We start from the raw sequence: 21,970 nt of genomic DNA on the forward strand, positions 1-21,970 counted from the left end.
TTCCTCCACACATCCACCCGTTAACCGGGGAAAAAGTCCAAAAGCATCACCACGAGCAGGAGCCACCAAATGTGCACCCATTCATACCATGGCTGCCACCAGAAGAGTCCCCCCAGACCTGTTGATGATGCATCTGCTGCTAATATGGTCAGTAGTTCTGGATCATAATGTGTCAAAATTTCAGAGGAGATTAAATGTTGTTAAATCTTTATAAAAGCATTTTGCTAGTCCACATTCCACCACCACTGCTGGCCCTGTCTCAACAGTGTCTCAAAGGTTCATTTCAATCGGAGCTTGCCGAATTAGTTGACCACTCAAGGAATCTTCAAAGTTCCTGGGTTGTGGAAATTCTCAGATTACTTTTGATTTTTGTGAATCTACTGTGATTTCAGTGGTTTGTACTATGTGACATAAACATTTTATCATAGGTTTGGCGAGATATATTTTTCATTCAATGTTCGGCCTACATCCTGTAAGTCATAGAGTCATACAGTACAGAAAGAGGCCCAACAGCCCATTGAGCCTGCATTGACAAAACTACAGAAAATCTACAAAAATCCCACTTCCCAGCACTTGGCCCACAGTCTTGAATGTTACATTTCAAGTGCTCATCCACGCACTTTTCAATGGTTGTCAGGTTCCTGCCTTCACTTTGCTGCCAGGCAGCACATTCCGGACTCCCACAGCCCTCTGGTTGAAAACCTTGTTCCTCAAATCACCTCTAAACCTCCTGCTCCTCACATTAAAATGATGCCCCCTCATTATTGACCTCTCAACTAAGGGGAACAGTTGATTCCTATCCACCCTGTCCATATCCGTCATAATATCAGACACCTCATTCAGGCCCCCACTCAGCCTTCTCTGCTCCAAATAAAACAATCCAAGCCTATCCAGTCTCTCTTTATTGTTCAAGTGTTCCATCCCTGGCAACATCCTGGTGAATCTACTCTGCACCCCTCCAGTGCAATCACATCCTTCCAATAGTGAGGCGACCGGAACTGCACACAGTACTGCAGCTGTGGCCTAACCAAAGTACTGTACAGCGCCAACATAACCTCCCTGCCCTTATAATCTATGCCACAACTCATAAAGGCAAATGTCCCATATGCCTTCTTAACTACCAGCCATTAACTTCAGCGATCTATGGACAAGCACCCCAAGTTCCCTCTGCTCTTCTGAGCTTCCTGGTATCCTGCCATACATTTTAGTACTCCCTTGTCCCATTACTCCCTCCAAAGTGCAGCACCTCGAACCTTTCAGGATTAAATTCTAGCTGTCACTGATCTGCCCATCTGACCAACCCATCTATACCTTCCGTCAACCTAAAACCTTCTTCTTCAGTACTTTTTTAAAAAAAAACATTTTATTGAACGCATTTTTGATATATACATAACCAAAAAGTACAAAAGCCAACCGTGGGAACAGGAAACAGACTCCTACCCCCCACTGCCACCCTGGCACCTGCCCCCCTTTCCCAGTTTTTCACCCCATCCTCCCCACTCAAACAAAAAATGAAACAAAACCTGCCCCCCCCCTATTCCCTGCTGACAACTCAATACTCCTTAAAGAAGTCGCTGAACAATTTCCACCTGAAATAGAACCACAGCATTGGAAACGACAACACATCTTTCTTCATGAGGTCCCTAACCTACAACTACCTAAACCTATTCCCCTTCGGTAACTGATACGCCCCCTCCAGTTCCTCCAGCCCTGCAAACCTCCCCGCAACAAACAAATCCCTAAAATATTCTAACCCCACCTGCCTCCACCCCCGCATTCAAACGGTGGGGTAAACCTAAGATTATCGTAAATCAACGTCCACAGAGAATGCCTACCAATCTAAAATGCTGCCAACACTGGTTCCATACCCTCAGCCAAACTCTCAGTGCTGATACCACTACTGGGTTCATGGAGAACCTGACTAGCGAGAATGGAATAGGAGCCCTCAAGCTGGTCTCCTTACACAAGGCCGTCTCCATCCGTCCTCAAACAGACCGCTCCTCCACTGACTACTTCCGAAACATTGCAATTTTCGCTGCCCAGTAGTGTTTCAACAGGTTCGGCAACACTAACCCCCCCCCTCTGTCGATCCATCCCACTCAACCCAGACGAAGGCCTTCTCCATATCCACGTCGTGGCCCTCCCAGGGCATAAATACAACATTAAGCAACCTCCCTATGTTCGCCGACACCTGCTGTCCCTTCACAAATGCCCGTCTGGTACTCGCCATCACCCCCGCATCACCACCACATTCGGCAACAACTTTGCATCTACATTCACATCTACATTCAACAGTGAGATTGAGCGGTACAAATCACACTGCTCTGAGTCATAGAACATAGAACAGTACAGCACAGAACAGGCCCTTCGGCCCTCGATGTTGTGCCGAGCAATGATCACCCTACTCAAACCCACGTATCCACCCTATACCCGTAACCCAACAACCCCCCCTTAACCTTAATTATTTAGGACACTACGGGCAATTTAGCATGGCCAATCCACCTAACCCGCACATCTTTGGACTGTGGGAGGAAACCGGAGCACCCGGAGGAAACCCACGCATACACGGGGAGGACATGCAGACTCCGCACAGACAGTGACCCAGCCGGGAATCGAACCTGGGACCCTGGAGCTGTGAAGCATTTATGCTAATCACCATGCTACCGTGCTGCCCCAAAGTCCTTGTCCTCCTTTAGAATTAGCAATATCGAAGCCTGAGACAGTGTTGGGGGAAGCTCATCCCTTACCATCAACTCATTACAAATCTCCACTAGCAGAGGCCCAAGCTCCAAACCAAACTTCTTATAGAACTCGACTGGCAACTCATCCCGGGGCCATCCGCGCTTGCATCGACCCCACGCAATACATTACTTCCCTGAGTTCAACCAGGCCCCCCGGTTCCTGCACCTTTGTCTCCTCAACCCTCAGGAACTCCAACCCACCCAAAAATCGCCTCATCCCTTCATCCCTCAGCAGAGGCTTGGCACACGGCTAAATCGCTGGCTTTGAAAGCAGACCAGGGCAGGCCAGCAGTACAGTTCAATTCCTGTACCAGCCTCCCCGAACAGGCACCGGAATGTGGCGACTAGGGGCTTTTCACAGTAACTTGAAATGATAAATGAAATGAAAATCGCTTATTGTCACGAGTAGGCTTCAATGAAGTTACTGTGAAAAGCCCCTAATCGCCACATTCCGGCGCCTGTCCGGGGAGGCTGGTACGGGAATCGAACCGTGCTGCTGGCCTGCTTGGTCTGCTTTAAAAGCCAGCGATTTAGCTCAGTGAGCTAAACCAGCCCCTAACTTCATTTGAAGCCTACTTGTGACAATAAGCGATTTTCATTTCATTTTACAATCTCCAGTAAAAAGTCTCAAAAATCCCATTTACCCCTTCTGGCTCTGGTCCAACTGTGCCCCTATCGTCTCTCACCCTCCCAATTTCCCTTGCTGCAGCCTGCTTCCTCAACTGGTGCTCAAGCATCTTGCTAGCTTTCTTTCCATGCTCATATACCGCCCCTCTGGCTCTACACAATTGCTCCACTGTCTTTCCCGTGGACACCAACCCAAACTCCATCTGGAGCCTCTGCCTGTCCTTTAGTAACGCCTCCTCAGGTGCTATTGAATGTCCTCCAAGCAATCTCAAACTCTCAGCCTGCTCCACCCGCTCCATGTGCGTCCAAATCAATATAAATGCCCCCTTACCACCGTCTTCAGTGCCTCCCAAAACTTGGAGGCAGAAACCTCTCCTGTCTTATTCAGCTCCACATGATTTTGGATGGTCACCCTCACCCTTGCTCAAACCCCTTTATCTGCCGACAACCCCGTCCAAACTCCATTGCGTTCGCTGAGCCTCCCCTTTTTCCACCCGCAGGTCCACCCAATGTGACATGCGGTGAGAAACTAAAATCACTGAACACTCCGATTCAGCCATCCTCGCCAACATCCAAGAGTACACCTGGTGCATGTGCAAAAAATATGAAAACTCCTTTGCCTTCAGCCTCTCAAACCACCACGGTCATCCCCCATCTGTTCCATAAGTCCCTGCAGCTCCTTTGCCATGGTCAACACCTTCAAGGATCTGGGACACGCCCGGTCCCACCTAGGATCCAGCACCATATTAAAATTCCCGCCTCCATAATCAACCGGTTAATTCCCAGGTCCGGAATCTTTGCTAAAACCTGCCGCAGAAAATCCACATCGTCCCAATTTGGGGAATGTACATTCACTAGCACCACCGGCGCGTCCCCTCCAGCTACCCACTCACCATCAAAAACCTACCCCGTGTCACTTACAATACTTCCCCACCTCAAAAGCCACCCTCTTATTGATCAACACTGCAACCCCCTCTCATCTTCCTGTCCAACCCCTAATGGAACACCTTCCCCACCCAACCCTTCCTCAGCCTCATTTGGTCCCCCAACTTCAGGTGCGTCTCCTGAAGAAACACCAAGTCCTCCTTCAAACCCCTTAAATGCACAAAAACACAAGACCTTTAAACCGGGCCATTCAAACCCCTAACGTTCCACCTAATCAACCGGGTTGGGGGGGGCACCCCCCCCCCCACCATACAGCCATAGCCGTTCCTTAACCAGTTCCCCGCCTAGCTCACCCTCAGGCACTCCCCAAGATGTCGCCATTATCTCTCCTTAACCAACTGCACCACACCAACTCCACTCACATCAGCATTCCCTCCCCCGCACCCCTACTCAATCCCCCCATGAACAAAGAAAACCAATCAACCACACTCCCCCGCTCCCTCCACAGATTGACCCCTCACTTCACTCCATTTACTAGCCAACCAGCTAGCATGGTGGCCCCCACTTGAGATTGCCGTCTACCCACCTTTCCCCCCCAGTCACCTGCAATACCCCAAGAACAGTAACATTTACCCACTGCGCACCCAGAAACATTAAATATACCAAGCCGCCCGACGTGCAGACCCAGATTCCCCACATTAAATCTCTAAAGTTCAATGTGCTCACACACCTCCAGTCCATGGTCTCTCATAAATTGACGCACCTCCTTCGATATGTCAAAATAAAACTCTCGATTGTGGTGCATGACCCTTGGACGAGCATGATACAACACCCTAAATTTCACTTCTTTCTCGCAGCCTTGATCCAATTGAAGCTGGCCCGCCACTTGGCCAACTGCACACCCAAGTCCTGGTAGATCCTCTGTATGTTTCTTTCTCAGGTGCACTTTTTTGTTTCCTTCGCCCAGCTCAGAATCTTCTCCTTATCAAGAAAACAATGCAGCCGCACCACCATCGCCTTGGCGGCTCCTCTCCTTCAGCCACCTCCTTGGCGGCTCCCCTCCTTCAGCCACCTCCTGGGCACTCAATCCACCTCGGGAGGATGTTCAAAGACCCCCTCCCCACCAAGTTCTTAAACATGTTCGCCACATACTATGTAGCCTGAGTTCCCTCAATCCCTTCAGGCAGCCACACAATCTGGAGATTCTGTCTCCTGGAACAATTCTCCAGGCCCTCCACCTTCTTCTGCCACCTCTTCTGTCTCTCCGCCATGAGCACCATCTCTGCAACCAACAAGGCCAGCTTCTTCTCTCCGAGCACTATCTCTGCAACCAATAAGGCCAGCTATCTACTCTCCCACCACCTCCTCCATCTTCTGGAGCGCTAGAACCTGTACCTCTGCTTCACTCTCTCAATAGCAGCCCAAAGCAGCTTCACCACCTTCGCCAGGTCCTGGCAGCACGGTAGCATGGTGGTTAGCATAAATGCTTCACAGCTCCAGGGTCCCAGGTTCAGTTCCCGGCTGGGTCACTGTCTGTGCGGAGTCTGCACGTCCTCCCCGTGTGTGCGTGGGTTTCCTCCGGGTGCTCCGATTTCCTCCCACAGTCCAAAGATGTGCGGGTTAGGTGGATTGGCCATGCTAAATTGCCCGTAGTGTCCTAAAAAGTAAGGTTAAGGGGGGGTTGTTGGGTTACGGGTATAGGGTGGATACGTGGGTTTGAGTAGGGTGATCATTGCTCGGCACAACATCGAGGGCCGAAGGGCCTGTTCTGTGCTGTACTGTTCTATGTTCTATGTCCTCTAAGGCCTCTTTCCTCTACTGTTGGAACTTCATAGTCAAAATGCTCAGTAGATCAGTGGGCGGGCAACGCTACTCCAGAATCCCCCACCACCATCTTTTCCTCCGTCGCATCTTGAATAATCTCTCCGTCAGGCTGCTGTCTCTTACTCATTACACTCCTTGTCTGGCAGCCATAATCCGGCCCCACCCCATGGAGCACAACTATTTTTCAGTGCTCTTGCACCTCACACCAGCAAAAACCCCTTAAATCTTGAAAATGACCAAGTAATTCCACCTCGAGCATGAGCTACCAAATGTGTAACCACTAACTCCATGACCAGCACCAAAAGTCCCTTCTTCCTCAGTATTAACCGCCCTGCCAATATTTATGGCATCTGCAACCTTACTTATCATTCTCCCCTCCCCCTCCTCCTCACATTCTCATTTACATTCTTTATATATATCACGAACAATAAGTGACCTAACATTGATCCCTATGATATGCCACTGGATACCGGCCTCCAGTCACACAAAAAGCCTTCAACCACCACCGTCTGTTTGTAGCTTCTTTATCAGTCTCACACATGGGACCATGTCAAAAGTTTTGCTAAAATCCATATAAACTACATCAACTGCACTACCCACATCTACACACCGGATCACCTCCTCGAAAGTTTCAATCAAATTTGTTAAGCATGGCCTCACTCTTAAAAAGCCATGATGACTGTCCCTGATCAAATCTTGACTCTCTAAGTGAAGATTAATTTTCGCCTTCAGAATTTTCTTCAATAGTTTCCCTACCATTGATGTGAGACTCAATGGTCTGTAATTCTCTGTTTATCTCCACCACCCTTCGTGAAAAGTGGAGCCACACAAGCAGTCCTCCAATCCTCTGGCACCTCACCTGTGACTGGAGAGGAATTAAAAATTTGGGTCAGAGTTCCTGTAACTTCCTCCCTTGCCTCACCCAGCAGCCTGGGATACAATTCACACAGATCTGGGCATTTGTCCTCTTTTAAACTCACCAAAACCTCCAATACCTCCTCACTCCCTCTGTTAAACAGTTCAAGAACCTCACAGCCCCTCTCCCCTAATTCTGTACCGACACCCTCCTCACGGGTGAAGACAGATGTGAAGTATTCATTTGACACCTTACTAGATGGCGTCTGCTGTGGACTGGTTGTAGCAGTATGTGAATTGCAGTGGATCAAGGCATTCTGGGAGTATGGAGTTGATGGGCAGGATTCTCTGGCCTCCGACGGCGAAATCGCGTTCGCCGATCGGCTAGAGAATCCCCGTTTACGACAAAATCGGGGGCGACGACGCTTTCGCGATGATCCGCCCCCTCTGGACATTACCTGAGGCCCTTCCCCTGATGCTCCACAGCCGACAGACCGAGTTCCCGACGGCGTGGGTTTCTCATGCTAATTTTTGCGGCGAACTGGCCGTGGCAGCTGCAGACTGAATCCAGCACTGCCACAGACGAAGGGGAGCTGATCCGCGGGCAGGGGGGGCTTTGGCAGGGGCCAGGGACACTGTTGGGGGGTGCTCCAAGGGTCGCGAGCCTGGCCAAAGGGGGGGGACATTATTTGGCAGGCCGGGTCCACACACGGTCGGCGCCATGTTGCACGGCGTAGCTGCTGCAGGCCGCCGTCGTACGCATATGCGGCCAAGGACCCGGCATTTCTGCGGCCGTATCAGCAGCTAGAGCTAGGTGCTCTATGCTGCCCGCCTGCTAGCCCTCCATCAAACGGAGGATCGGTGGCCGTTTTGCGCCAATTGTTTGGTCGTAAAATGCGACAGTTCCCACTGAGGCCCTTCCCCTGATGCTCCACAGCCGACAGACTGAATGACAGCTGGCATCAGGACATAGCCTGAAAATCGGAGAACCCAACCCAATGTGTCTCATGACCAACCTCTTGAGGCACTTCATAATGATTGATGTCAAGACCACCTGACGGTAGTTGTTGAGGCACGTTGCCTGATATTTCTTTGCCACCGTTATGATGGTGGTCTTCTTGAAGTAGGTGGGAACCTCAGAACAGAGTAGGCATTTTGAGAGAGTGTTTTCTCTGTTGGGCTGAGGACACAAATGGGTATTGTCTACTCAGCAGGGAGCGCCTCCTCCTCTGAGGAGGATAGGGAACAAAAAGGGAGGAGGCCTGGCGGAGAGTGGAGCAAACACTCGGTCTTGAGGGGCAGCAGGGAGGACAAGAAGAATGCCCCTGCTGAAGTCAGATCTCCCCAGCTACCAGGGTGCACAGGCAGCATTCAAACTACTTGCACATGACAGAGGTCCAGTGCTGCAGAAGGCTTATGGCTTTCCAGGGAAGCCATGACAAGCAAATGATAGATGATTGGTCCGGAGATAGCCTCCAATTGTGTGGGACACCCAATGCCTGTGACTCCTAAGGTCACTGCGGCACTAAACGTTTATGCCTTCGAGTCGTTCCAGACTACAATGGATGATCTTTGCCGAGTCTCACAATTGGCTACGAGCTGTGTCAAGCTGGTGAGTGATGCTCTGTTCAGACATATTAGAACATTCATTCATTTTAGGACAGACCAAGTCAGCCAGGCTGAGCGGGCCAGAGGCTTTGCCACCATTGCAGGTTTCCCTCGTACCCAGGGTGCCATACATTGCACCCATGTGGTCATCAAGGTACCAGCCGGCCAGCAAGGCACATCTGTGAACAGGAAGCAATTCCACTCAATAAACATTCAGATAGTCTGTGACAACAAGACCCAGGTTCTGCAGAAGTGTGCAAAGTATCCAGGCAGTTCCCACGATGCCTACATACTATGCCACTCGCAAATGTCAAGGCTCTTCGCTGCTTAGGTCACCGCAAAGAGTGGTTGATTAATGACCAGTGGTATTCACTGAAGAAGAAACCGATGGCACCTATCAGGCCCTGAGGACAGAGGCAGAGGAGAGATACAACTGTTGCCATGTATTAACAGGGGCGGTGATGGAGAGGACCATTAGGCTTCTGAGGAGAAGGTTCCAATATCTGGACCAATCTGGGGATGCTTTGCAGTATCTGACTGAACTAGTGCTGCTCATCATAGTTGCCTGCTGTGGTCATCATAACCTTGCTCTCTTCAGGGGTGAACCTCTGGATCCGGAGGATAATGTGGCTGATGTACCTGGATCAGAAGAGGGCACTTGGATGCAGATCCTGGGCAACCAGAAGGCTAGGCCGAGCAGGCTGACATCAGAATGTTAGAGGATGGAGCAGGACAGCGGGGAGGCCCTGATTCTTTGCTTTTACGGGAAGTCTGAAATGCCCTGCCCACCCACAGAATCCATGTGCATCACTCCAAACACCTCACAATGATCTAATCGATGAGCCCAAATGCCTGACGAATTAAGATTTTTACTCCAGATGTCTGTCCACAGCTATTTATCAGGCTGAAACAATTTAAGCACCCACGACACTGATGTTTTGTGAGCAATAAGTATTTACTGGTGACAACAATCACATAACAGTATCACAGCTGGAAAAACTATATAAAACAGTGATAGGGAAGGAAACCAAAATCACCCAGTGCAAGCCCCTGGTTGTGCTCATAGTGACTTAAGTTTACATTTGCGGGTGCTGCGTTTGGGTACCCCCCTTCCTGTCAGAGGTATGGGAGGCAGACAGCTGATGTTGATGCCCTGTTGCCACAGATGACATTGGCGACCATCTTCTGGTTGATGAGGCCTGAGCAGGCTTTGCTTTGAAAGGTTTATTTTGTGACATGACTGGGCACTCCGTCGCCATGGACAAAAGGAAGGCATGGTGTCTGGCGGAGTGGCAGACAGGCTACAACCCTCATCCAGGCCACCATGAGACGAGGCCATAGAAATGAGAGGCAGCTCATCTGCCATTGTGCGATGTGTGCTCTCCTCCCTGCTTGCCAACGAAGAATGGTCACTCATTGGAGAGATTGGATGCCGCATCCTTCTCCCACACAGGCAGTAATCTCCTGAGGTCAGTGCCTGCATGAGGGCTTGCAGGTCCAAACACCGCAGGAATGCCTAATTCCAGTCCTGGAGCTCTCTCCATGAGAGTTGCCAATCTCTCAATGGATGAGGCTGTGCGCTCTGGAACTAAGAATCAACGCAGCGCTCATGCTTCACAGCGACCTCTCCATGATATGGCATGCAAAACCTCAGGCAGATCTCGCCTGAACATCCAGCATATGCCACCTGATTAACATCTCCAGAGGCTCATTCTCTTCCTCAAGCTCAGCATGGACCTTGTCTTCAGCTATTGGCTCCAACTATTGGCTCCTCCAACTATTGGCACAGTGGGCACTCCTTGCCTCCACCATCTGTACCAGGAAGCTTGATGTGCCCTCAACTGCCGTGTACTACCAAAGTTTCAAAAATGGTTATGCCCTTCTATGTGCGAGTATCTACACTGGTGCTTGGTGCTAAGAGAGGGTGTGCTGCAGGTGCATCCTGCGTGTTGTCATGCTTCGGTGTCAAAGGAGGGTCGTTGTCCTCTTGGCTTGCTTTGGTGAATGGCTCATCTGAGGGATGAAAACAAACGTCCTGAGATATCACATATCACAAAGAAATAATTTTCAACATATGCTGCCCACTGCAATTGGTCTCAGTTGCGCATAAGTGAAGTTGTTGTGAGAAATGAGATGCCCAGTCAACACTTTCACCATCATCCTATCATGATTCTGCCCAATGGGCTCTTACCTTCCTCCAAGATGCCAGCCTCACTGCAACCCGACGACCTCCCTTCCCACTCACACTGGAACTCCAGTGCTCCCAAGTTTGACACCTCAACATCAGTGGCTGGCCTCTCCTGGTTGCTGTGGCTATGTTTCTCTTTCAAGTAAGTGCAGAGCTCCATTTAGTACTCAACTCTCTACCTTCAGCGGCAAGCCACGCTGCCCCCAAACTCGGATCACTCTTGAGAGGATAGACAATGCTCTGGCCCTTTTGGACACCTGACCCATTGATGGACCCAAGGCTCCAGATTCATCTCTCTAGCCTTGAGACACAGAAGCAGATGTGTGATCTGACACTCCTTGAAACCCACACATTTCATGGCAACAATGAAAGGACAGCCTTCCTCAGCACAATTCCCACTATTTAATCACCCGTGTTTAGTGCAGTCAGTCACTGAACCTTTTCTGACACTGGATCCAGGTGCACTGACACGGTCATGCCCACTGACCTCAACAGCCACTTCTGTTCATGTCTTCTTGATGAGGTCCTTTTTCCATCTATCAACATCAAAATGTCCCCCTTGGCTGTGGTTTCCTCAACCAGGGCTCTGAGGCAATCATCTGGGAAACGGGGTGCTTGGTGGCTGCTGGAACTCCCCTTCCGCATGCTTTGTTTATAAGCATTCACCATTCTGCATTCTGCCTTTAAACTTCGCAGTGGGCAGCCATTTCACACTATGCCCACCATGCCCTGCAGACCCCAATGGCCCAATGTTACCATGGTTTAAGCTACCTGCCACAGAAGTGGCCAGCCATCGTAATATGACAATTCTCAATTGATCTCAGGCGGGACTGGGATTTGTGGCCGCTTCTGATACTGCCCACCAAGTGCATGTCACGTGTGGAATTTTGCCCCAAGTTTAGGGGTGGAAATTTCCTTGGTGTAAAGAACCAGACTGGTTCAACATCAGCTCACAGGATGATATTGCACTCAGTCTTCAGTCTCCCTAGACCTGTCAATAATTTTGGAAATTCATTCCTAAATGCACTCATGCTCATCAGCAACTTCATCTACTTTGCAGATTCAATTTTAATCATGCCGTTCTGCTTAGCAGAGAGCATTCTTCATTTTGTATGACATAAAGAGGTTCGGGGCAGCATGGTAGTTAGCATAAATGCTTCACAGCTCCAGGGTCCCAGGTTCAGTTCCCGGCTGGATCACTGTCTGTGCGGAGTCTGCACGTCCTCCCCGTGTGTGCGTGGGTTTCCTCCGGGTGCTCCGGTTTCCTCCCACAGTCCAAAGATGTGGGGGTTAGGTGGATTGGCCATGCTAAATTGCCCGTAGTGTCCTAAAAAGTAAGGTTAAGGGGGGTGGGGTTGTTGGGTTACGGGTATAGGGTGGATACGTGGGTTTGAGTAGGGTGATCATTGCTCGGCACAACATTGAGGGCTGAAGGGCCTGTTCTGTGCTGTACTGTTCTATGTTTGTCTAAGATTTCTCTATCTTCGTACTTCAACTGTGCCATAAGTACACCTTTGGCTTTCCATGTAGTGTTTGGACCTGCAAGCCCTGCGGTGTTCCTGCGGTGTTTGGACCTGCAAGCCCTCATGCAGGCACTGACCTCAGGAGATTACTGCCTGTGTGGGAGAAGGATGCGGCGCCCAATCTCTCCAATGAGTGACCATTCTTCGTTGGCAAGCAGGGAGGAGAGCACACATCGCACAATGGCAGATGAGCTGCCTCTCATTTCTATGGCCTCGTCTCATGGTGGCCTGGATGAGGGTTGTATCCCGTCTGCCACTCCGCCAGACACCAGGACCCTGTATTTTGATCGATGAGGGTTGCAATGTAATCGACTTAACCCATTCTACTTAGTCTGACAAACAGAAACTCCTACGTCAAATTATAAGCTCTGTGGACTGTTCAAGTTTAATACTCTCGTATTTTAACCTTCCCTGGGAGGTTACTTCCTTTTTCTTTGGTTTTCCATTTATTGTATGTAGCCCTGCCTTAATATTTTCTCCCTCTTTTTACAGTGACAGGCCAGTTTGAAGTGGCATCTTTTTCGAGTTGTGGTACTCTGCTCCCCCTGCGAGACATTCTTCTCGCTTGTACGGTTTGTTCCCGCCATACCAATGACATTTCAAGATGGCGGTTGGTGCGCTTTTCCCCATTTTGGTGAACTCGGACTATGACGCACTTTCTTTCTTATGGCCTACAAACTGAATAGTCACACTTGATTATCCGCGCCATTTCCATTAACAAATGCCCAATTGTGTTTTCTAAGCTCAGTATGCCTTGCAATTTTTACTGCCTTAACCAGAGTTAAATTCTTGTTTGTCTGCATGATATCTGATGCAGGCTTGATCTAGGACCCCTACTATGATTTTGTCACAAATCAATTTGTCCTTTAAAATTCCTTAATCTCTGTGCCCTGCCAGCCTATATAGATCATGAATCCATCCTTTCGCCTGGTCTTTGCTTTCCCTTGTTAAATTTTGCCCTTTCTATTTTGCCCCTTCAGTTATTAAGCCAATGTCAATGTTGAAATATGAATCAATACTTCCATGACTTCTTCGTAAGAAGTTAAACTCCCATCAACTCCCTGTCAACAATAGATCCAACTTTATGAATTACTGCACTGACCTGCACTACTTGATCTTTTTCATGCAAGCCAGAAGCAGTTCTATATCTCCTGAGCATCTTTCTACAGGTGTCCAGGTTCTTACCCTATTGTGAGCGTTCAGTGCTCCAAAATGATTTTGGAGTTGAGAGTGTGGATTCCCTGCTTCTACTGAGCCGTACTGAACCCTGGAATTATTGCTGCTTCACTTTAGCAGTGAGGGTTTGTGCTCACTGCTGTCCAGATTCCAGGTCTGTGTCTCAGCTGGCATCTGCTGCACCCACAATGCTCCACATTTTGGTGAAACTTGAATCTTTTCCTTTCATTATTCTTTGTAGGATCTCTTGACTTACCAGGTCTGTAGCTGCTTCTGAAAGCTTTGTGGGTCTTATACTCACTGTCTGCTGCCATTGTATTTTCACATGTGTTCAGGGTCTAGACAGGGTTCTTTGGGTTTTGTCTATTCTCCCAAAGTAAGCTGCTTGAGACTGCAGCTTGTTAGAAATATTACTCCTTATTTACAGCTGCCATATTCATATTAAGACCTCTCCATACAATTAGAACTTCCACTGCCCCCAGATCGCTGTCACTCTATTGTGTGCTGTTACATCATCATTATCACAAACAAAAACAGAAAATACTGGACAATCCCAGCATCTGTGGAGAAAAATGGGAGCTAATGTTTTGAGTCTGGATGACTCTTTGTCAAGGCTGGAGAGATCTGGAAATAGGGTCAGATTTATACTGTTGTTGTTGGGGGAGGGGGGGGGGGTGGAGCAGTGGGGCTGGATAGAGGGCAAGCAATAGGTGCAGATTGACAAATATGTTGTGCACAGAAAGACAAAGGGAATGTAAATTAGCATGATCAAAGGCTAAGAAGGGTGCTGATAGTGGCACATTCAGAGATTAGAATGTGTTAATGGCAGAACAAAGGTAAGCAGTGTGTCAAAGCCGATCAGGAACAGGGAATACAGTGGGGAGTGGTGGGATTTGTGACAATGGTGAGAGAAACCAGATCAATGGAAAAAATGATCTTTCCTGGATTTTTCCTGATTCCATCGATCTGTTTTTCCCTCACCATTGTTTCTCCTTCTCCCACGCCACTTGGGAAATCTGTTCCCTGTTAGAACATGAGTCAAATGTGACTACACCTGATGTGAGACAATATCCTACTTGTGAGAGAAAGCATCCACCAAATTTGAAGGATTATGTTACACACCCTTGGGAGAGTCAACTTCTAGCATGAGTGCCTTATTGTCTTCAGCACTTGTGCTGATATCCACTTCCATGGAATGAGTGGCCAGCTGCATAGAGAATCAGACATGACAGGTCCACCAAATACATGCTTGTCCAGGCCAATCGTCTGCATGCTTTGACTCACTTTACACATGATGAAACAAAGCCTCATCTTAATGCTTCAACATCTCACTGATACACAGCCAAGTACTCTCCATAACTGACTGCTCCTCCTCTTCTTGCTCCTCCTTTTCCCTGGAGGGAGTTGATTGTTCTACACCTTTTTATTCCAATGCAGACATGAATTATCACCTTCCTATAGTCACAAAGTAATCTGACACAAAGGAAGTGGGATTCCTTGCAATTAGTGAAGATTCCTGGCTGATCCTCAAGTCTGCTCTGACGTTTAGCTCACCAGGCTAAATCGCTGGCTTTTAAAGCAGACCAAGCAGGCCAGCAGCACGGTTCGATTCCCGTACCAGCCTCCCCAGACAAGCGCCAGAATGTGGAACTTTCACAGTAACTTCATTGAAGCCTACTCGTGACAATAAGCGATTTTCATTGTTATTTCATTTTCAATAAGACTATTTTGTTTTATTTTTTTATAAATTTATTAATTATTTATTTTTAATACATTTAGAAAATTCAATTAGTTTTTTTGAATTAGGGGACAATTTAGTGTGGTCAATCCACCTAGCCTGCACATCTTTGGGTTGTGGGGGCGAAACCCATGCAAACACAGGGAGAATGTGCAAACTCCACACAGACAGTGACTCAGAGCCGGGATCGAATCGGGATCCTCGGTGCCGTGAGGCAGCAGTGCTAACCACTGCACTACCGTGCTGCCCTTCAATAAGATTATGGCTGATCTGATTTAAACCTCAAATCCACATTCCAATCTACGCCCAATAACCTTTCACTCCCTTGCATATGAAGAATGTGTCTACCTCTGCCTTGGAAATATTCAAGGAATCTGCTTCTACCACCTTTTGAGGAAGAGTTCTAAAGACCTTCTGAGTGAAACAATTTTGCTCATCTCTGTTTTAAATGGGGGACCCCTTATTTTTAAACAGTGACCTCCAATTCTAGATTCTCCCACAAGAGGAAACACCCTTTCCACATTCACCCTGTCAAGACCCCTCTGGATCTCATATGTTTCAATCAAGTCGCCTCTTACTCTTCTAATCCCCAGAGGATTCAACCCTGGCCGATCCAACCTGTCCTCATAAGACAACCATCCCATTCATGGTAGGAGTCCAGTAAACCTTTTTAAACTGCTTACAACACACTTACATCCTTCCTTAAATAAGAATAAAACTGCATGCAGTCCTCTAGACCATGCCTAACTGTAACAAAGCTTCTCTACTTTTGTAATCAATTCCCCTCACAATAAATAATAAAAGTCTAATAGTTTTCCTAATTACTTGCTGTACTTGCATACTAACCTTTTGTGACTCATGCACTGAGACATCCAGATCCCTCTGCAATTTCTCACTATTTCAATAATATGCTTCTTTTTATTAATTTTACCATAATGGATAATTTCCCATTTTCGCATAGTATACTCCATTTGCCAGATCTTTGCCTGCTCGCTTAACCTATCTATATTGCAAGGGTCCTTCCTGTTAATTCTCCTTTCTTTAGTTTTGCCGTTATCATTTTTGTTCCAGGTATGCTTAAAGGGAATGTATCTTGAAGTCAAATAGCAGAGAGAATGAGAAATTCCAAAAGTTGCAATATACTATTTGGTACTGGAGTTCGAACAAGAGAACTCAGACTTTGTGGCAAAAGATAAACAAGTCACTGAGTGTGACTTCTGCTACTAAAACGTAAAATATTTTGCGTTTAGGACAAAGAACACATAAAAAAGGACAGAGGTTTACATGGAAAAATAAGCCATTAGCTGTTGGGACTTAATAATTAATTAGCATTGTAGTTTCAAAATTTTTTATTCATTTGGAATTCAATGTGCTAGCAATGTAGTTACCAGGCTGCAACCAAGTTTGATGCTTTGGCAACGTATGTTGAAAATAACAATTACATACCTGGAAGACAGTGAGAAGGGACTGAGGAAAGTTATCAAATGTACTTCGTTTTTTTTCCATCTCATCAAAATTGAACTTTCCTCCAAAAAGTTGCATACCCAAGAGTGAAAAAATGATGATAAAAAGGAAGAGAAGCAGCAACAAAGAAGCAATGGAACGCACTGAATTCAAAAGGGAAGCTACCAGATTACTCAAGGAATTCCAATATCTAAAGATAGAAACAAAGTATGTAATTATACACTTAATCACAATTTCAGGATGGATATTAGAACATAGAACATAGAACAGTACAGCACAGAACAGGCCCTTCGGCCCTCAATGTTGTGCCGAGCCATGATCACCCTACTCAAACCCACATATCCACCCTATACCCGTAACCCAACAACCCCCCCACTTAACCTTACTTTTATTAGGACACTACGGGCAATTTAGCATGGCCAATCCACCTAACCTGCACATCTTTGGACTGTGGGAGGAAACCGGAGCACCCGGAGGAAACCCACGCACACAGGGGGAGGACGTGCAGATGCCACACAGAGAGTGACCCAGCCGGGAATCGAACCTGGGACCCTGGAGCTGTGAAGCATTTATGCTAACCACCATGCTACCCTGCTGCCCCCTATAGTCCCCCCTATAATAAATTAAATATGATTAAGCACTTTATTATATTAATACTTCCAGACTAGTTTTGACATGCTTCTTTTGTTTCAGCTATTGGCCCATAACTTTGTGGTTCCCCAGGGTCACATTTGGGGAGTATCCCAATGATGTGCTGGGAAATCCCTCAAGGAAGTTCTCACGCAAAGGTTTACTGGTAATTGCCCAGAAGTGCTAACTTCCTCTGCACAATTTCACTGAGATGGCAACCATCCAACAGAAGCTATTTAAATCGCTAACTCTGGATACTTCTGCCAATTTTACCTTAATAGTTACTCTGAAAGTGATAGAGGAACAAAGTCACTTCTAACTCCAGAGTAACTATTTAAACACCGCAGAGCGAGCTTAATGCAGGACATCTGCATACACACGACGCTCAAGGTGACCCGTCACACCCACCCCACCCCGGCCAGACCCAATCGGCTGCCGACCTGATCCCCCGACCCCCGCAGCTCTCTCTAGGTTGACCACCAGTCCTCTCTTTGGTCCGTCCTGACCCAAACCACCTCTGCACCCACCCCCCTCGACACAAACTCCGAAGCCTGGTCTGAACCCCCCCCCCCCCTCCAGGTGCGGCCAGGTCCGACACCAACCCCCCCTTTCCTAGTGTGACCCGGTCTGATTCCCCCCTCCCTCCGGTCCAACATGACCCTCCCTTCTCCGTCTGACCCACGCATCCCCCATCCACTCCCTCCGGTCTGAGCCAAGCACCCCCCTCCCCCCAGTGCGACTCGACCTCCTCCCCACAACCACTGATACTCCCCTCAACCGACCTGACCCCCTTGACAACGACTCCCGTTGAGTGCTGTAAAAAGGGGGTGTTTCTGACCTCTCTGTTCCCAGTTGCTCCATGCCGGGGGTGCCCTTCGCTGCTCGTGTCTCACCCAGCCTGAGTGAGGAAGGTTGGGGGAGGCAGGGGCTTCAGAATCCCAGCAAAGGTAAGTCAATTGAGAGTGACAATCCAACGGATATTGCTACACTGAGGAAGTTATGGGCCAATATTGTTATTTTTTTAAATGCATAGGCAGATTTGAAAAGGACAGTCAACCACTGCATCACCTCTCATTTTTGGGACAAGAGTTTCACCCCATTAGGCTGGATTACATTCAAACTTTATCGCAGAGAAAAGGAGACTTTTTTCTTTCCACACCATAAACCAATCCCTAAATCTACCACTTGCTTAAATTAAAATTAATTACTTTTTGGAAATTAATTCTCCAACAGATTTATTATTTCATACTCAATATATGGTTTCCAAATATTTATGGCGCACATGAGAATGCTGCCCCAAAATTGCATATTTTAATGCAGAGCCCTTCTCTCATTAATGCAGCTGTGCTTATTTGAGTTTAATTAATCTATAATGCTATATCTTACAACAACAAAGTAATTAATATTTATTTTGCATGATTTCTGCTCAATTGTGATCAAATGTGCAATATCACAAATATCACAATGCACCTCTGAAGTGTTTTTGGTTATCTGCATAATCTTACTTAATAAATTGCCAGATTAATTTTGAATTTGTTTTAAAGACAATACATTATGAATTTAATCCAATTAATCGTGCTGAATTATTCATTACTGCAGCATGTATAAGTGACAAGGTCAATCCATTTGATTTCTTTATATAATTGTATTCTTACTCCAACAGGTATGCATACATTTCATTTGTCTCATCAAAATGTAAATATCATAAAGTGAAAAAAAAATGATTACCTTGTAATTTTAAATATCCTCAGAAGTCGCACACAGCGAAGCACTGAAATACCAAGTGGGGACATGATCTGGGTCTCCACCAGAATAGTCTCAAGGATTCCCCCACAGACAATGAAACAGTCAAAACGGTTAAAGAGTGATACAAAATAAGCTTGAAGTCCAAGACTGTACATCTTAAGCAGCATTTCACCAGTGAAAAGTGCCAAAAGCACTTTGTTTGCAGTGTCTACAAAATAAAAAAAAGATTTTTTTTTAAATTGTGCATTCCCATAATTTCTTTTCCCTTTTCTGTTCTACAGGCTGCAACTTACAGTGAGATATGGCAGATGATGACAGTCTTTAGGTAACATTGCTCTTGAGGCCATTATTGATGAGTCTAGATTAACGATCAATCATGATAGATATTGGAACTTAACCCAGTCCTGTCTAAATCAGCACCTTCCAGTTATTAAGAGTTATAACCCTAACTGATTTCTCTGTTGTAGTTGAGGGAAATAGACGTAGTTGAGGGAAATGGAGGTCAAGTGTATCATCAACATTACTGCCTGAGAAATCAACTAATTCAGCACAGACCAGGAAGTGAGCCTGGACACTTCTCGTGGTGTGAAGCTTGCACTATATCATAAAGTGCATTTACAAAGTGTGCCACAGGGAAACTACATTGTTTTAGAAAATTTAACAGGAATTAATGTAATTAAAATTAAAATTAAAAAGCTACAGATAACAGAGTTGGGTATTTTTCAATTCTGTAACAGACGGACCAGGTCAGCAAAGAAGCAAATGCGTTTGCCACTGACCTGAAAGAAAGTTGTCCACAAACATCTAACAATCTCTCGGGCATGGAAACCCCTTTCCTACTGTCAGTTGTGGTTCAGTTGGTATCCTCGCTCTGAACCACAAGTTACCAGGTCCAAGTCCCACATCAAGGCTAATGCATATAAAAAGCAAGGCTGCCATTTCAGTGCAGTACAAAGGGAGCACAGCACAGTAGGAGGTGCCATCTTTTGGATGAGACGTTAAACCCAGGTTCCACCTGCCTGTTCAGGTGGAGATAAAAGATCCCATTGCTCCATTTGAACAGCAGTAGGGAAGTTATCCCTGGTGTCCTGGTCAATATCATCCCCAATCAGCATCACAAGAACAGACTATCTGATTATTATCTCACTGTTAACCATATTCGTAAATGTTGGCTGAACATGGAATATGGATGTTTGTCTGTAATACACACACAACTGAAACTGAAGAAGAAGTCAGTTTGAATCTGACACGATGTCAAGAGGCTCTCCTCGTGTTCAGCAAATTGGTGTCATCAAGCAGCGAATGTTATTTAAGCACTACCTTAAAGAACAAACCAGAAACTAAAATGCATTGAATATTTTACTTTCAACAAAATTTTACAGAGTGAAATCAATTTATTTAGCAGTAATTATGAATTGAATATACCATTAAAACCCAGTTATATTTTATTGCCAATGTGGGGGGGGGGGGGCACAGTCTGATCAGGGAAGGAGAGAAATTGGAGTCGGTCGCAGCTTAGTAGGGGAGGACGTGGGGAGTCCCATATGGCTGGGGGTTCGGGGAAATTCTATCAACCGTGAGAGTTGATTAGTTGGGGCTTGGGGGATTTGGAATGTGAGGGGATTCCTGTGGATGTTAAAAATTGTTCCGCTGAAGTTAAAAGTGTTTTAATTTCTTCTAACTCTTTCAGAATAATTATTGTAAAACTGGCAGCACCATCCAAGGTTAGCAAGTTAAAAGGGTTGCTTCACAGTGCCAGGGACCCGGTTCGATTACCAGCTGGGTCACTGTCTGTGCGGAGTCTGCACGTTCTCCCCGTGTCTGCGTGGGTTTCCTTTGGGTCCTCTGGTTTCCTCCCACAAGTCCCGAAAGACGTGCTTGTTAGGCGAATTGGACATTCTGAATTCTCTCTCAGTGTACCTGAACAGGTGCTGGAGTGTGGTGACTGGGGGATTTTCACAGTAACTTCATTTCAGTGTTAATGTAAGCCTGCTTGTGACACTAATAAAGATTATTATTATGAAATCGCTTTGTTGGAGGCTCCCAGGGCAGTGCAATTATCCAAGGGAAGTTAGCACTTCTGGACAATTGCCGCATTAAGTCTTACCAAGAGGGATTCCCCAGCGCATCTCTGGGATACCCCAAAATCCGATGCTGTGAAGCCAGAAAGCTATGGGCCAATGTGTAACTTTTCAAGGCTGTTTACAATGAGACGAATAGAGTAAAAGGAAATGTTTTCATCAGTTCAATAATTTCTACTTAACTGCAATCTGGGGCAACTTCAACAGAGTACCCGAGTGTAAGTGTAAAATCATTGGCATTAGCTTCTGGATTTCCTGATGTAACTATGCACATGCATAGTTGGGCAGCATGGTAGCATAGTGGTTAGCATAAATGCTTCACAGCTCCAGGGTTCCAGGTTCGATTCCCGGCTGGGTCACTGTCTGTATGGAGTCCCCGTGTGTGTGTGGGTTTCCTCCGGGTGCTCCGGTTTCCTCCCACAGTCCAAAGATGTGCGGGTTAGGTGGATTGGCCATGCTAAATTGCCCGTAGTGTCCTAAAAAGTAAGGTTGGGGGGGGGGGTATAGGGTGGATACGTGGGTTTGAGTAGGGTGATCATTGTTCGGCACAATATCGAGGGCCGAAGGGCCTGTTCTGTGCTGTACTGTTCTATGTTCTAGATGTTGCATTTTTGCTATGGGGCTTGGATCCCACATTTGGTAAACATCTGGATCCTGACCCCCACACCCCATTTGAAATAGGTACTAATTTAACTGGTTTGGCTGGGTGCGGGGGGGGGGGGGGGGGGCAGGGGTGGAAACACAGAGTATTAGTAAAATAGAGATACATCAAGCTGCAATAAAAGAAGCAAGACAGAGTGAGTTCAGCTATGTTGAATGTCAAGAGAGTAAGACAAGGTTGGATGGTCTTTACTTAAATGCTAGGAGTGCAATAAAAATAAAAA

The 21,970-nt window shown here is 46.9% G+C and overlaps 1 protein-coding gene across 4 annotated transcripts in view; it reads right to left on the minus strand.

Annotated features, from left to right (window-relative positions):
• The window catches only part of cacna1c (calcium channel, voltage-dependent, L type, alpha 1C subunit), a 1,225,933-nt gene that overhangs the window by 564,041 nt on the left and 639,922 nt on the right, over nt 1-21,970 (minus strand). For all 4 annotated transcript variants that reach the window (XM_038780480.1, XM_038780479.1, XM_038780478.1 and 1 more), the window contains 2 exons: nt 18,988-19,213; nt 16,612-16,819 (listed from right to left, as the gene is read on the minus strand). In XM_038780480.1, the coding sequence (XP_038636408.1) occupies nt 16,612-16,819; nt 18,988-19,213 (434 nt within the window). The remainder of the gene's footprint in view (nt 1-16,611; nt 16,820-18,987; nt 19,214-21,970) is intronic.

The sequence above is a fragment of the Scyliorhinus canicula genome, chromosome 20 (genome assembly GCF_902713615.1).
Source record: "Scyliorhinus canicula chromosome 20, sScyCan1.1, whole genome shotgun sequence".
Lineage (NCBI taxonomy): Eukaryota > Metazoa > Chordata > Chondrichthyes > Carcharhiniformes > Scyliorhinidae > Scyliorhinus > Scyliorhinus canicula.